Here is a 16,355-nt window from a genome sequence, read left to right on the forward strand (position 1 = left end):
CCAAAGGTGCCCCACCCACCTCCAGCTATAAATTTAGTACCGGATTTAACAACGACAGAGCTGAGATTATTATTTGATACTTGTGGATCTCTAAGTCTATGCATGCAGTAATTATGATATTCAAAATGTCTGCGCCATCTTTTGAAATAATAGTTTAGAAGATCCTTGCCCAGGAAAGGAAGGGATTTTGAGATGCCAAGAACTCTGTCCCTTCTCTACAAAAGGCTCACAGGGCACGTCACGCGAAGACTCTCTCCGCCTGAAGCCACCGCTAATATAAAACAGTGAAGATCCGAGTCTGTTTCCTGCACGGTTCAGAGACCGTTTAAGAAGAAATGTGAGAATCCGGTTGAATGACATTTTAGCTCTATAATTTGCTACTAACATTCTCGAAATGTAAGTTTTTTCCGGATGATCTTCATTACTCTATTTGCTCATAATCTGTGTCATATTGACATGTGAATTACAGCTGACCCTTGGACAATGTGGGGGTCAGCGGTGCCGACCCCAGCTCCCGCAGTGGAAAATCTGTGTAGAACTTTTGACTCTTCCCAAAACGTATCGACGAACAGCCTGCTGTTGACCAGAAGCCTTACCGACAAGAGTCGATTACTCATATTTTATATGTGTACCGTAGACTGTATTCGAGAATAGAAAACGTTATTAAGAACATCATAAGGAAAACATATTCACAGTATTTCTTGAAAAACATCCACGTACAAGTTGATCTGCACCGTTCAAACCCGTGTTGTTCAAGGCTAGCGAGCTGTATTTATGTTTTTTCCTCCCCTGCATTTCGAAGTAATTGCTAAAAGAATATTCCCCCTTAGGGACATTTTGTTTCCTAAATTCCCAAGAGTTCAAACTGTAAACGAAGCCTCTTCATTTTTGTGCTGTAGTAAAACTTGCTTTTTCCCACACCCCAGAATAGCTCTCCTCCCCCCGCTTTAAAAAATATATATATATATATCTCCCCTGGGTCTCTAACTTTCCAATCCCACTGCCGTTTCGATTGCTCGTCCTCAGGGGTGGGGAAGAAACCGTGATTAGTCACCGGTCTTGAAAAATCCTCCCCGATTCTGTCGACAGGGACCCGAGCCAGCTCTCCAAACATGCTCGGCGCTCACGTTCTCCTCAGGGTCATCCTGCTCACACGGTGCGGATCAAACGCCCAGCCCGGGATCTTCAGAGTGGTGAGGAGACACATTGACATCCCGCTGACGGCCCTGGGTGTAAAAGGAAGCCATCTGCCGCCGAGTCCCCACGCGAGGGGCAGTCGCGAACTGGGGAAGAGGACGGGGTCACAGCACCGCTCGGCTCCGACCCAGAACCCACCCGCTCCCTCCTCTGGGTGGCGGGCCTGAGGACACGTCGCCGCCCCGTGCAAAGCCATCGTTACCCCGACGTGGTCCTTAGAAGCTGGTCCTCACCCAATGACATCACTGTTCTCTTTCATTGAAATTCCGTTGCTACTTTTTAGGCTCTTCTCCCCCTGTCGGGAACGTAGAGTAAATATATTATTTCTAGAACAAAATGACGACTCCGTCTCTCCTCATGTGTGCGGTCTCCCCAGGCAATGAATCTTCAATATCCAGTTTTCTACGATGGAATTGCCTCTAAAATACTTTGGATCTCAGAGGCGGTGCCGGGGAAAGGGAAGGTACCAAGACGTTCCTGGCGCTTTACGTGCCGTCTCATCGCCGGCGACACACGTGCCATCCGACGACACGGAGACGATCGCCCTTGTTTAGAAGAGGATTGGAACTCGTTCTCTGTATCTGCGAGTCTGTTTCTCTTTTGTGTTTTGTGTTTTGTTATTTTTTTTTAAGATTCCACATAGAAGTGAAATTGCCCATATTTGTCTTTCTGTCTGGCTCACTTCACTTAACCTAATAATCCGGGTCCATCCATGTTGTTGCACATGGCGAGATTTCATCCTTTTATATTGCTGAGGGATATTCCATTGTACGTGTGTGTGTGTGTGTGCGTGTGTGTGTGTGTGTGGGGACCACATCTTCTGAGGACAAGGAAGGGAATCGGAATAGTGGCCCTGTTTTCTTTTTATTTTTATCCGTTTTATGTATTGGGATTTCAAATAAAATTTCCTTTGAAAAGAAAAAAAAAAAAAAGAGAAGACTTAAGTAATTCGTGTGAGGTCACGCTAGTGAGCAACAGACCCGGTGTCCAGGTGGCCAGACCCTGTTCCCCACCCACGGAGGCGTCCTAGGTCGAGTACTTGACGGACATAACCCCAACTCCATCCTCCATTTCAGCCGTGGTACCCTAACTCGGCATGTTTCCACACTGAGACGTGAGTAACACTGTTTGTCTAATATTTCGCATCTCTTGCTATGGGCTTCCCTAACCAGCCGAGCATCCCTGCTGATTGACGTGCTGGCTTATTTATTTATTTATTTTTTCCAGGACCTCGCATAGGAGAGTCATCCTCAGGGAAGAAGGCTGATGGATGGAAGGATTTGGTTTGCCAGTTCTGAGAACGCACCTCACACACGGTAGGCATCCGGGACGTAAGCTCCGTCCATAAACAGCGCCTACCTGCACCCCGAAAAATTCAGCGGGAGAACCCGGAAAAGGAGCCACATTCACAACTTCCAGTCCCCTGGTTTTAACACCCCAGCGTGTCTATCGAGAAATAAAACAGCTCAACATCGCAGAAGCTATATCCCAGGGCGGCTGGCTGCAGGAGACAGCCTCCGGCCCCGTTCTTGTTTTCACACAACGTTATCAGGTGATGATTAAGAAGTAGCTGCTTCCTGCTTCGTGTCAGGCGACAAGGTATCGAGCCAACAGCATCCTATCCGAGCAGCCCTTACACAGCGGCCGTGTGTTGCTTCCAACGGTAAATATTAATGGCGAAGCACACACAGCTCTTCATTGGCTGCGGGCTGCCTGAGCTCAGCACATTCCTGGCGTTATTTGCTGAGATGCAGATAATTGTACTTCTCGCTAACGAGTTTCCATGTATTTTTTTTCTCCGTCAGCAGGTTCTTGAATCGATGCCTAGATTAGGTTTGACTATCATCAGCACAATTTTTGACTCGGATGGAAAGTTTGAAATTTATGCATAATTAAGAATTGTACATCACTTGCTAATTTCCGAGTCACAGCCGCTAAGCCTTCGGGATGCGTTGTCACTGCGTGTTTGCCTGCCTGCTACCGGAACACGTCGGTCCCTTCGCCTCTGACCGAATGAAGGTGTCCGTGACGTTTTCAGGACCCTGGGGAGCATTTAGGGGAAAGCGAAGGAGGGTGTTCACACCTCGCCCGCTGCCCCAGGAGTTTGGGATCCCCGAGCAAGGCAGAACTGCAAAGTCCTTTTTGAACTCCTCTCGAGACACTGAATTTCAAAACCATTATACAGGAGCTTCTATTTTCTTATAGATGTTTAAAAAAAAAAAGTGGCCTCAACGTCATTTACATGAAGACACGTGCACATATTTCGCCACGTATGAAGTTTAAGTATGACTTAGACGGTGCCAGAATTCGATGAATGCCAGCTGATGAGGACAGCAGTACGGCAGTCTATAAAATACTCCTAAGCTTCTTCACTGCAAGGGCACCTCGCTCCCTATTAAAAAGTCCGATGGAAAAAAAAAAAAAGGTATCCTATATGACCACGTAGAAAATCCAGGAAGGCAGCATACGTGCATATAAAATGTCACGAAGTCTAACTACTTTTCTTTGTAAGAGCATACTTCTAATTTGGGTGGCAAATATTGGAATTGGCATGTGCTCGGCCACGGCCTCCTACAGTTCATGGCATAGCACCCTTCTGTCTTCGTGCTTCATTTCAGGGTCCACACCTTTTGGCGTGTGGAAAGCTGTATTCAAACAGAAGATGCCATTGTTTTATCTTCCGCCGACTTTAGAGTCCACCACGTGCCATAGGCGCACAAAGTTTTCTGAACTGAACTGGTAACTTCGATGATATTGCAAAACAAAGGCAAAAAGGACCTTCTAGGCATAAATGAGGAGCAGCCCCTGATACACCCAGGTGACACTTGGCACGTTCGCCGGGTCGAGAGGAAGGCTCTGCAGATCCAGGTTTCTGGCTCAATCTGGATGTCACCTTGATCTCAGAGAACTCAGTGGGAGCTTGTGACTGTGTCCGCAGCCAGCGTTCGCTGGGATGCGGAAATCGGTGAACAAACTCTCAAAAGGGAACCAAAGAGAGTGTCCTTGTCACACCCGCTCTGGCCAGCAGTGCTTTGTGAGTTAACACGCAGGACGCAGCCTACTCTCCCCTCTCAGGGCATCTGACCGGCGACCACTCGGAGGCTTTGCTCGTGAGGATACTCACGTCGCCATCACACATCCAGGCTTCTGGCCCCAGAGCAGCTGGACAAAGACACGTGTCCCCTCCAAGGAGTGGCGGCCTGTGCTCCCCAGCCCCGGCGGGGTCCTGGGAAATACACTCCCATTCACGCTTCAAGGCGGAAGGCGGATTCTGTGCCACGGCACAGGACCCGTCCCTCTCCGGCTCACCCCACAGGTGAATGTGAAGCGAGATGTTGATACTTAGGGTTCTGCAAATAGATATTCAAATGGAGGTGCTCGTATTGGTTCCCATAATTCGAGAGAGTGTATGTTGGTAATTAAGCAGCAGGGGAGTTATACCAGCCCGAACACACACAGCCTTTAACCTCAGAAAGCTGGAAGTTAGGATAACGTCTGTCCTGCCCGCTGCGAGTATCTTAGGGTTTCATAGGACTTCATGGGGCAAATGAACAGACGTGGGATCCCAGCCAGGCCGGGCTGTAGAGCAGATCCTACAATCTCGTTCTCATTTACCATCCACATTTGCTCCCTGGAATTGTTCTTCAAAAAATTCTGCAGAGTTCCCCGGGCACAGTTGTTTTTGTTTTTGTTGTTTTTTTTTTTATTACTCTATGAAAAACTTGTGTCTTTGCAAGCTGTGTGTAAGGGTCCCTATTTCACACACCCGTTTTACGGTTAAGAAATGGTCACATCTCTAGGGTTTCTAAGTTTTTAGGCAGAGCGATCTGTTTGGAAACAACCTCCAAGGGTTGCGTTTTGCAGATTAAGAAACGGAAGCCCAGGGTCGTGCGTTGGGAGGAAGACGGGGACTTGAGGCTGGACGGGCGGAGACGCAGGACGTGCGGCTGAACGTGGCCGGGCCTCGGGTCTCGCGTCTGTGAAGTGGGAACCACAGGGGCTCTGAGGGGCAGGACTAAGCGAGGTGTCACTGCCTGTCACACGTTTGTGGTCTTCCAGGGAGCCGGGACGAGAGACGGGGCAGCCGTTGGCAGAGGCGGCCCCTGGCACTCTGAGCGCCGGGCCGTTACGGCTCCTCGGGCGGTGACCAGAGGATCTCGAGGCTTCCTGGGCTCTGCACACAGACCGCGGGAATCGCACAGCTGTTCGGACCACCGACTGCGGGGTTTGGGGTCCGTTTCCTACTGACCTGCACGACTGGGATTTTTTTTTTTTTAAGTGAGTAAACGTATTTCTTAATTTTATATACTTTAAGATGATGACTGATAACTAAGAATAAATCACTCATTTGCCCCAAGGGCTCCCCCCCCCGCCCCCCAGGGGTGCAGATCCAAGGAATCCGCTCACGTTTTCGCGAAGGGAAACGTAATCTGATTATCCTCCAAGTGCCTCGGACCAAAACACGTCTTTGGTCCTTTGAGAACAAAGGGGAGAGTATCACAGGCCTGAAAATCCTCAACCGATGAATTGGAACTTTGGAAAGATTCGAATAAGTTAAAAAAATAAATAAATAAAGTGGGAGAGGGGCTGCTTAAAGCAGGACTTAGCTGCAAACTACGCCTGGGGAAAACTCTTAATTGGCAGAAATCAAAAATCGGGTTACAGAACGTGTGTCTTTAATAAGCTGGTTTGAAAACCACCCCGTCCAAAAAAAATAAATAAATAAAAAAAAATCTGCTCAACAAAAACGTCCTACCTGCACAGCATTATTTAAAAAAAAAAATGAATTTCTGGAACAAGGAGCATTTTGTATCGGTTTGCGCTCCAACAGCAAAGAATAAGTCTCAGAGTCGTGGGGGAGTTTTCATTCATCAAATAAAACTGTCCTTAAAGAAAGACGCGACCGTTTTTGATCTGTTTCCTTCGAGTGAGAAGCTGAAGCCCACGTGCAGCCACAACCTGCAGGAACGTTTAGAGGAAAACAGGACACGATCCTAAAACGCGAAACGATACGATGACTCTTCCTTCTCCGGCTGGATTGCGACAGACGTCTGGGGAATTTAATCCGGAATCCAGGCCGCCCTTCATGGATCCAGTTTTCTGTCCCTTTGTTTCCCAGCAAGACTCACCCCGCTGTGTCATCCAAACTCTTCCCCCACTATCAGGCTTTACTCATGACCTTCTCTCGTCTCTCTCGAATGCTCCCCCCGTGTTCTGTCATCTTTCTCGTGTTTCCTGGCCTCGCTGAATTCCCACGAAAACGTCCCCTGTTGTCATAGCTCACGGTGGCTGAACTTCTGTGCATTCAGTCTGCGCTTACTCAGTGCCGCACATCGGGGCTTGGTTGTTTGCAGGGCGCCTTGTAGTTTATTTTTTTTCCCCCCTAAAACCAGATCGTGGTTTCCGCCAAATGATGAGCGTAAGGATTACGTAGATTATATTCCCCCAATTCCCTGGCCACCTCCCTCTCCCACCGCGTCACACGGCGCGGGCTGTGCGGCTGCTTTGGGGAGAAGCTCTCACGCTCTCGGTGTGGGCTCGGGCGGGAGGCACTGACTCCAGCGTCCGTCTGTGTCATCGTGGGACAAACGAAGCAAAAGAAACAAACAAAAAAAACAGAAACAAAAACAGAACGCAGTGTTCTTGCCGAGGGGCCCAGAATGTCAGCTCGTCCCTCGGGAGCGGCCACTGCCCACGAAGGCGGCCCACGGGGAGGACGGACGGGCAGGAGGAGGCGGAGCACACGACGGCGCGCGCTCCTCGGGCTCAGCTCGGTTTGGACACGGGAGGACAGCTGGACATTCTCCGCACGCCTTGTGTGACAGCCAGGTCTGCGAGACGTGGCAGGGCCTGGTCTGATGAACGGAGCCTGCGGTCGGGGGGTGGGGCGGGGGCGAGCACAGATGGCCCCAGCCGTGTCCCCGAGCACCTGTGGCCACCACAGCATCTCTCCACCGTGACCCCTTCTCGCTGCCGCCTGGAGCCCCCCTTCCTCCCGGAGCCCCCCCTCCTCCTGGAGCCCCTTCTCCTTGCGCCGTCCGCCTTCCCTTGCGGCCTCTCCTCTCTCGTCGCTGGGGGCCTCTTTAACGATCTGTCCAGCGTTTATTATCTTTGGGGCGGTGCCATAAACGTCCTTGCTTCTCCGATATCCTTAGGCCCTGCTCGCTGATCCCTAAGGAGCGCACGGCTCTGGGCGTTTTCCAGCGTTTTGACTCCAAATATCAAAATGAAGTTACACCCAGAAGAACTAACCGCCAGCCAAGGCAACAGGTGGCAGCGCCCGCCCCGTGGCCCCCGTGGGGAGCAGGAGCTGGGCCTTCCGGGGACATGCCGTTTTCCTTGTGACTTAATTTCTTCAGTGAGAAACAATGAACACTTTGCTAACAAACAATCAGGCGAAATAAAAAAACACATCGGGGAAAAAGCGCTGTTCGTTTTGCTGAGGAAACTCCTGTTTGTTCTTTAAGGCCTGAGTCAACTTTCACCCGGTGGAACGTTTTCCGCCTCCGCCTGCTCCGGGGACAGCTCGTCTGCGCACACTACGTGCCAGTTGCTGTCCCTTCAGTAGATACCGAGGCGCCCGCTCTGCCAGGCTCAAAGTGATGGAGGGAAACAGGACCCTTGTGGCTCACGGGCCGGGGCCTGGCCAGGCGCACGAGGCTTTGAAGCACCGCTGGCTGGTACGAGGTGACACGCCTTGGAGCCCGGGGGCTCACGCTGCGGCTTCCGAACCAATCACCTTGGACAAGGTGCTCGCCCTCCCTGTGCCCGAGCTGTCCTCAGGAACACGGGACGATGGCACCATCTGTCTGGGCGTCTGTGAATCCAGAGTGACCTGGTGCGTGTCAAGGCCTCAGCAGAGCAGACGGCCCAGAGCAAGCACCGCACGAACGCTCGCTGCCGTCAGCACGGTCGTTAAGTGCGGTCGTTAAGTGCGCGAGAGGGGTGAGTTTGGGGTGACATGGGACCACGGGGGCGTCTGATGCTGACGGAGCAGGGACGGGGCTGGCGTAGATATTTGACCAGGAAAAGGAGAATGAAATGAGGATTTAAGGCTGGAAGAGCAACGAGCAAGGTCGCCCGTCAAACGTCTTTCTTCACGGTCTCGCAGCGGTCAGTGCTCACTGGCTTCCGGGGCGGTGGAGCAAACGGGCATGGATTTTGACAATTCGGCCATGGTCATCTCGAAGAGAAGAGAAGCTGCGCTCCCGGTCGCCAATAATTTGAGGGGCCCTGTCCGTTCTGATAGAATGTAGAGCTTTTCTAGAAGCAAAGAGGAAGTTCGATACATGCCAGAGGCTTCTCTGTGAGCATCCTCGTGTGTCCGCCTGGCTGTGTCACAGGCGAGACACGGCCTTGTTCTCGTGGATCTACGTATCCTCCGGGATTGGCTCAGGAAAGAGCCAATTTAGATCAAATGCCAGTTCAACACAAAGACTAGAATTTCTGTACGTTGGGCTCTCGGACAGACACGGTCCCCTAGTGGCGAGTGTGGTCCGCATCTCCTTAGGACACTATCGTCACCAAAGTGGTCATTAAGGACCAGGCCTCGCTCGTTTTCATCCTGCAAATTGGTAGGAAAACGAGCCAACTTTCTGTACTTAACACGTACCGTCGCTTTCATCCTGATTTCGATAACTGTGGGGCAGGATGCTGGCTGCTGAAAAGTTTCAAGAAACGCGTTAGTTTTAACGCGTGATTTTGTCCCGACTTCTAGATGGGAGCCAGAGTGATTTCAGCCATTTATCAGTCAGTAATACGTACTTGGAATGACAAATACGCAGGAGCCCCGTTTTCATTTATAGCATAGTCTTGCTGTCACCGACAGGCAAGGCACTGAGCCAAGCACGGTGAGCAAGGGTGACAAATGAATAAATCAAAGATACGTTAGAGAAAGTGGGCGGAAGTCATAACTACTCAGAGCTATATGAAGAACTAAATTAAACTCACATAGACAATGAAACGGTCATAAAGATGCTTTCCCACTGACCAGACATTTCACTGTAAATAGCCTATTATTTTTTGGATGAGTTATAGTTAATCATTGTTTCCTTTCTGTATACATTAGTCTCTAATAGATTTCTATAGTTTACACAAAACAGTCTGTGATTCGGTTAGTATAGTTATAAGAAAAAGATGAGAGCTATGGTCTTCATGTCCTTTTAGAAAGAAAGAATTCTTTTTATTTTTATGAAGGTTCAAGTACTAAATTCCTATAGCGCGCCCAGTTTTCCGCATGTCATTCCATTTGCTCTCACAAAAAAGATCAGCCATGATTCAATGAGCTGTAGCCTCATTTCCTGAAGCAATGGAAGCCACTCAAGAAGAAAATCCATATTCTATAAAAATCTGTACACTCATTCTTTGCAAGAATTTCAAAGAACAGGAGAAAGTAAATTCATGTCATGTTAAGCTGCACGACAGCGTGGTATTCAACTGCATACTAGCCATTTCTAACTTGGTGGATCTCAGCTCTATTTTTAATAGAAGAAACTGACGCTAAAAGTTCTTTTGAGCAAAAAAAAAAAAAAGCAAGAGAAATAATTCGAGAAAATGGAACTAACAAAATACAAGCAACTTCATTGTTTGCCTTGAATCACTCGGTCAACTCATTGGTTTGTAACACGTAGACCTGATTTCTGAGAGGACCTCTGGTACTTTCTGGTACTTTCTGAAACTTTCTGAGCAGACCAGTCGGGCTATCCATCACTTCACATGTCTGTTCAGACTCTTCGTTTAGCCAAACGAAAAGTAACTTTATTATCCCATCTCTGTCACCCTGTCAAGTCCCCTAGTTACTCTCCCTACATGACGTCATGTCTATGGTGTCACTACTTCCCCAGTCTCTAAAGACCGCTCTCTACGGACACACACACGAAGGAGGAGGAGGAGGCATGGCCAAAAACAGACACGTCGTTTAGTTCAAATGTTAAATCGTAAAAATGGACACAATGAATTTTTTTCTTATTCAACTAAGTCCAGGTTATGTTTCAGAAGCTTGGTCTAGAGGCGTCTGTGTGAATTTCTATCACTCAGGTGAGATGACCCCTCCCTGGCTGAAATGTGGCCAGCTCGGGCAGGGAGAGTGTAAACCGGCATAAGGACACTTAGCATGGATGCTAACTGGAGGGGTCTTTGCAGACATGGAAAGGACGGGCACCTTGGCCTTGATGGCCACTGGGTCTCCTTATAGTGTCACATCTGGGGAGAGACCACACTCCAGGAAGGTGAGCATTGGTGCTTCTGGGTTCGTATATGTGGCGTGCATGTGTGCCAGGGCAAATGAAGACAGTTCATGAGGATGAGAAGTCTATAGACAGAGACAAAGGTTTTTATTTTTCGGTGCAAATGTGGAAAACCTGCAGTCACACACGATCCAGTTGAAAATGCAGAAAACTAAAGACAAAGGGACGGCATTTTTCAATCAGATATTTCATGACGAGACATTCGGGAAACAGAAAAGCAATTGACAATGACAGAGACAACAGAGGCGTCAGAAGCGTACAGAGAAAGAGACCGTGAGTGACTGGAAATGTATCTGGAAGGGAACATGTCACGTTGGGCAGGGCCTGTGACTGTGTAACTCCAGAAGTGTCCGGAACGGAGTAAACATGAAAACTGGACACGCGCTCGCTGGCTGCGATCCAGTTTGCACGCACGTCACATATTTCGGGATATTGATGGGCATATCGATGGGAAGGTTTTCCCCACGACCCTTGTCACAAAATCTGACTCTGGGACAGTTCGCGTGGGAGAGCAGGGTGGCACGTGCCGCCTGGGTGTGAGGGAACTGGATGCATATAAAGGAAAGACCCCGAAACGAGTCACTCACTCCCTGTTTTGCACAACTGCCAACACGCCACGGGATCTGAATTCGTTGCATAAAATTTTATGTTTCTGTCGAAAAAGGAAACTGAATGTATTTCCTTTGCTTTTATAGAGGCTCTTTGTCCTTTGGTTTTGAATGGGATCTTTCGCTTTCCCTTGGTCATTTCCACAGAAAAACAACTTTCTTAAAAACAGTTGTGACTAAATGAGTATTGGATGTCACCCAGTAAATAAATTGCTCTCACATTTTCAAACCAGGGCAAGCTCCTAGAAATGCAAACACGTTTACAAAATGATATTTAACAAGCTGTTGTTATTGGAGTTGTTTTCTAAATTAATTTATAATTTATTTTCCCTTTAAATGAGTAGAAATAATGTCTCCTTTAGGAGGATATAGCCACACAAAAATATTTCACACGATGACATACCCTTGGAAGCAATAAAGATATTAGCAAATGTTCTAATTACTATTTTGTATGCTCTCCTAAAGCCAAGCAAGAAAACATTTGCGTTTCTTGCTAACTTTGTAGATCTGTCATTTCAGGTATGTATTTCTTTAAAAAAATTTATAATGCTAAATATATTTTGAATATAATAGGTACTCTGCTTTTTTTCAGAAAGATAGTCGAAGGGGATAAATTTACTTGCCGATTTTAGAAAAATATGCCTCCAAGAGATTCATGCTTTATAATGTATATTTTTTGGTGTGTGCATATACGACAGTACTTATTTTGTATTCGGTTTGCACTGAAGATGTTGAACGGTGATTGCAATTAGTCTATATGATAGAAATGTCGATAAGCTCATAAATTTATAAGCGATTAAGCTATTTTATTTGTGTAGAAGGTGTTGCAGGGAAAAGAAGTGGAAGAGGTTTTTTCTTTTGCCTTCTCTCTCTTTTTTTCATTTGATCTTATGATTAGTTTCGAGTGTACAGTACGTTGGTTAGACATTTATGTAGTTTATAAAATGATCCCACCGATTGCTCTTTCTCTCCGGCTCTGCACCTAGCGGTTATATTAACGCTGACCACATTCCCTATGCCAAGTTCCAGCTCTCATTTTACTGGAGAAGAGAAGGTTTCGCAAAATCATGAATTATACCGACGAGGCTTAGTTTGAGGACTGATACCAGTTATATTAGAAAATGTTCTGTCTGCATTTTTAGGGACTTTATGTAATTCTCTGCTCCCTCTTTATATATATATATATTTTTTAATTTACCAGAGAACCAGCAACACTTCATTCTAAAAGCTATGTATAAAAACATAGATGGATATATAAACCGTTTAATCAGTAACTTTCAAATTGTCATGTGAATCGAAGAACATGAATGATTAAGGATTAAGGTGAATGAGAGCAACTTACATTATAAAAAAATACATAGAAATAGACTCGGGGAGAAAATGGTTTCTTACTGCATTGGGAGTGTTAAGAATGATAATATATTTCTACTAAATGAAGTCAATAATGAGATGTTTCCGGTTACAGTAAGAAAAAAATGCTTTTGCATTCAAATCTAGAATAGGTAAACAGTTGATATACTCCCAAAGTGCCTGTGATATGCTCACAATAGTCCTTGAATTTATTTTAGTTTTCGAGACTTGGTTTTTTGTTTTGTTTTGTTTTGCTTTGCTTTTAGAGATCTAAACCGAGTCAAGGCATTTCCGAGACTTGGATTTTTGTTTTTGTTTTGTTTTGTTTTGTTTTGTTTTTGCTTTTAGAGATCTAAACCGAGTCAAGGCATTTCTGGAAATTCAACGACTTCCGCGTTGGCGGGTGACTAACGGACGTTAATGCGCTTCCTACTGGTCCCACTCGACCACGGGCTCGTCGTTCGTGTGCAGAAGGAGGTAAGAGAGGAGCTGGAAGAGATTCTGCCACACTAAGAGGGAGACATAGAAGGACAGGCCGCTTACGTTCATCTCGCAGTGGTCGCCCGCGAAGCCAGCGTCGCAGAGGCACCGGAACGCGTCCAGCATGTCCTGGCACTGGCCTCCGTTGAGGCAGGGATCGGAGGCGCACTCGTCAACGTCCTGTTCACACCTTGGAAGGAAACAGAGACAGTGGAACCCAGGCCCCTGTCGCATGAGGCGTCTGTGCAGCGGGAAAGGGAGACCTTGCCTCATCTGCCTGGAACGGTGCAAGTTTAATGACCAACCCTGTGCCATTTCCACATCCTTGGAGAGGGAGACGGCCCCTAACATTCCTAGAGCCAAGTTTGGGTTTAACGGAAATAATTTGTACACACTCACATTGAACTAAAAGGGGAAAACAGGTCTAAATATTTAGAAACCAAGAGATCAAGCCATGAAGGAACCGTTTGCTCGAGAGAGAGAAGGGTTTAGTGTCCTTGCCGCCTTGTAAGAGTCCAGTTTACGGGGGACACTGAGGCAGGAGTTTGGGGGTCGGGCGTGGTTGCCAGCCTGGAGTCTTCTCCTCCAACCTGCGCTCGGGCTGTCGGGGTTCCACATGTCAGCGCCCTTAGGCTAAGGCGAAAGCCCGTTGAAAACAAAACAAAACAACACATACTCGGTTTATTCCGAGAAAGTCTGACTTATTATTTTCCCTTGGACTCCCATTTTTTTTTTTTTAACAAAAAGCAGAAGTAGATAATGAGAAGATTTCACTGGCTAACCAATCTGTGTTTCAGAGTTAAGCGTGATCTGGGGAAGAGGACTTTCGAAAGCCCGATTTGCCAAAACAAGCGATATGCATTCCAAGGTCTTCTGGAAATTTCCTCCTCCCTCTCCAGAGCCGCTCACAGCGTCGAAGTCTGACGCCAACGTTTTCCACTCCCCACCTCCCCAGGGGCAAACCTCGCATGCGCGGGTCATCGCCTTATCGCCGGGGCCCCAAATGGAACGGGTGGTGGTGGGGGATGAGACAGAACCATCCCAAGGTAAAATGGAAAAAGAGATTTCTTCCCAGCAAAACAGCTCTTCACCCCGCAGGATGCCGAGAGAGCGGACTCATTCGTCTTCCTTTCTTGGCTTGGGCTCCCGGGCTGGAAGGAGCCTCCTCTGATTAGATCTGAGCGCAGCGTGACAGCTCGTGGAGCCCGCCAAGCACGCGCTGTCCTGGGTGGGCCAGAGGTTCACCCCGCCGTTTCAGACCTGCCCAGAGGGCACTACGCAGTCGTGGCTTTAACCGGCAGAAGAGAAGGCGATCTGTGAGGGGACAGCTTCTCGGATCCGTGGGCGTCATGGAAGCCACGTGTCCCCGGGCCTCGGGAGAGTCCCCCGTGTCATCTGTTCTTCCTCGAGCTGCTCTTTCTCCAGTCCCCTCTGCATCTCTTTAGAGCCAAACAGCGTAGGACACATACGCGTTCGTGATAGGCACTGCTGAATCTGTCACTAACAGAGGGTAATTCGAAAAACTCCAGTGTCATTGTCACGAAGCGCACATACGCCCGTCATTCTATTAGCTGCCCCTCTGGGGACGGTTAGTCCGGTCCAGATCTCTTTGTCCGTGGGTTCGATTTGGACTTCTCGAATCCGTGCCATGCAGCGCGTTTGGTCGGAGATCACTGGCTCCGACCCCGGATGGCATATCAGACGGAGGAGCAAGTTTCCGTTTTTTCTCAGCTGTCGTAAGCGAAGAGTGACTCACGCACGTGTGTTAGCGTGTCCGGCAGCGGCGCAGAGGCTCTGAGGGCGCCTCGCACCGCGACGGGCGTCTGACCTGCCACTTAATCTCCCCGCCACTGGTTGCACGATGCAAAACGCAGAGGACAATTAGAGCCGATGTTTGTGCAGTGCACGGTACAGCGTTCCGCCCGCGGCTCTTTGTTATCTATTTATGTCGTATCGACCTCACGCAGAGCCCTGGACTACGCTCACGCTGGGGACATCGGTCCCTTCGAGATTCTGACAAAGGCATGGAACCCGTGGCCTTCCTCCCCTCGACCTCGCCTCCAGCCTGAGGACTGCATCTCGCATTCGCCGGCCGCCACCAGCATGTCCCTACTCCCGGCGCCCGCCACTTGAAGGCATCCTCCGGGGAAAGCAGAGTCACACGGGTCTGGCGCACGGTTGACCCCCGAGCAACGTGGGGATCGGGGCGCCGACCCCCACGTGCGGTTAAAGGTCCGCGTCTAGCTTTTGACCGCCCCCCCCCACAGACGTAATTCCAGGGGGCCCCACGCACGCGTAGGTTTCATGACCTTGGTGTCAGCCGAGAGCTGACCGGAACCAGGACCGGGACCCCGCGGGTGCAGAGGCCAACTGGGCCACAGCCCGCTGCTGACCGCGAGCCGTCACGATAGAGGTGTCAGTAGGGCGATGCGTTTCCTACGTCCTCTGTTACGTCCTGTGCTCTGACAGTAAAGTAAGCTAAAGAAAGCGTGGTTAAGGGCATCGTAAGGAGGAGAAAAGAACGTTTCCTGCATTTATTGAAAAATTAAGTGGAGCGTGCAGTTCGAACCCGTGTTGCTCACGGGCCGACCGTATGTGCGTCTGGGGTTCCGGGTCATTCTGCGAGGCACCCTATCGGGTGTGCTGACGTTGAGCTCAGCCACCTCCACCCCGGCATCGCACGTTCGAGTGAGTGGGAACTAAGCATGGATCCAGAAGTCTGGATCCATAAGGAAAAAAACGATCACATCGCGCATTTTTCAAAGGCGTATTTCCCCGATCTGAAGTCTCGGCCAATAAAGTGTTCTTTCCTTTGACCTCAACGGCTGTTTTTCTTCTTTTTTATCATTCGGCTCTGTCTGGACCTACATTTCAGCATAGATTTTTCTATGGGAACCGAGATGAAAGATTAGAGGGGAAATAAACCGAACCATCACTGTGCAGACCGCCCCTCCCCCACCGCCGGCGGCGGTCCAGCGACACTCACCGTTCCCCAGTGAACCCTGGACGGCACACGCACCGGACTTCACCCCGGAGCTCGGCGCAGCTGCCTCCGCTGTGGCAAGTGAGGTTCGTCTTATTCCCACAGGCCGTGGAGGGCGACTCGATGTGTCTAAGGAGATAAAAGCAACGGCCACAGCGCTCATCTCGTTCACGTCGCTCGAGAACACTTTTTGGGGGAAGCTCACGGGTACGGTCGACGCCAGAACAATGGAGCAACTGCTAATGCCGAGTTATGCCGCATCATGCAAGAATCTCTTTCTCGGTACGGCACCACCACACGCAAGGCTGTGCGTCGTCCATCTCTGCATGGTTTTCCTTGGTGAGATACGATCTATGCCGTGAGTGGCAGTGAATTTCGGGTGGGAAAGAAACTTGGTAGACCTAGGCGGGCTGCTGCTTGTCTAACAAATCAACACGGGCCACGGGGAAACTGCATCCCTCATAAAGGCCAGGACAGCGAGGACAGCAGAGG

At 49.1% G+C, this 16,355-nt stretch overlaps 1 protein-coding gene across 1 annotated transcript in view; it reads right to left on the minus strand.

The window, feature by feature from the left end:
- The window catches only part of CRB1 (crumbs 1, cell polarity complex component), an 87,999-nt gene that overhangs the window by 8,415 nt on the left and 63,229 nt on the right, over positions 1-16,355 (minus strand). Inside the window, exons 12-13 of the mRNA XM_006904455.2 lie at positions 15,867-15,992; positions 12,944-13,070 (exon numbers count right to left, since the gene is read on the minus strand). Coding sequence (XP_006904517.2) covers positions 12,944-13,070; positions 15,867-15,992 — 253 coding nt within the window. The remainder of the gene's footprint in view (positions 1-12,943; positions 13,071-15,866; positions 15,993-16,355) is intronic.

This window comes from Pteropus alecto, unplaced genomic scaffold (genome assembly GCF_000325575.1).
Source record: "Pteropus alecto unplaced genomic scaffold, ASM32557v1 scaffold90, whole genome shotgun sequence".
NCBI lineage: Eukaryota > Metazoa > Chordata > Mammalia > Chiroptera > Pteropodidae > Pteropus > Pteropus alecto.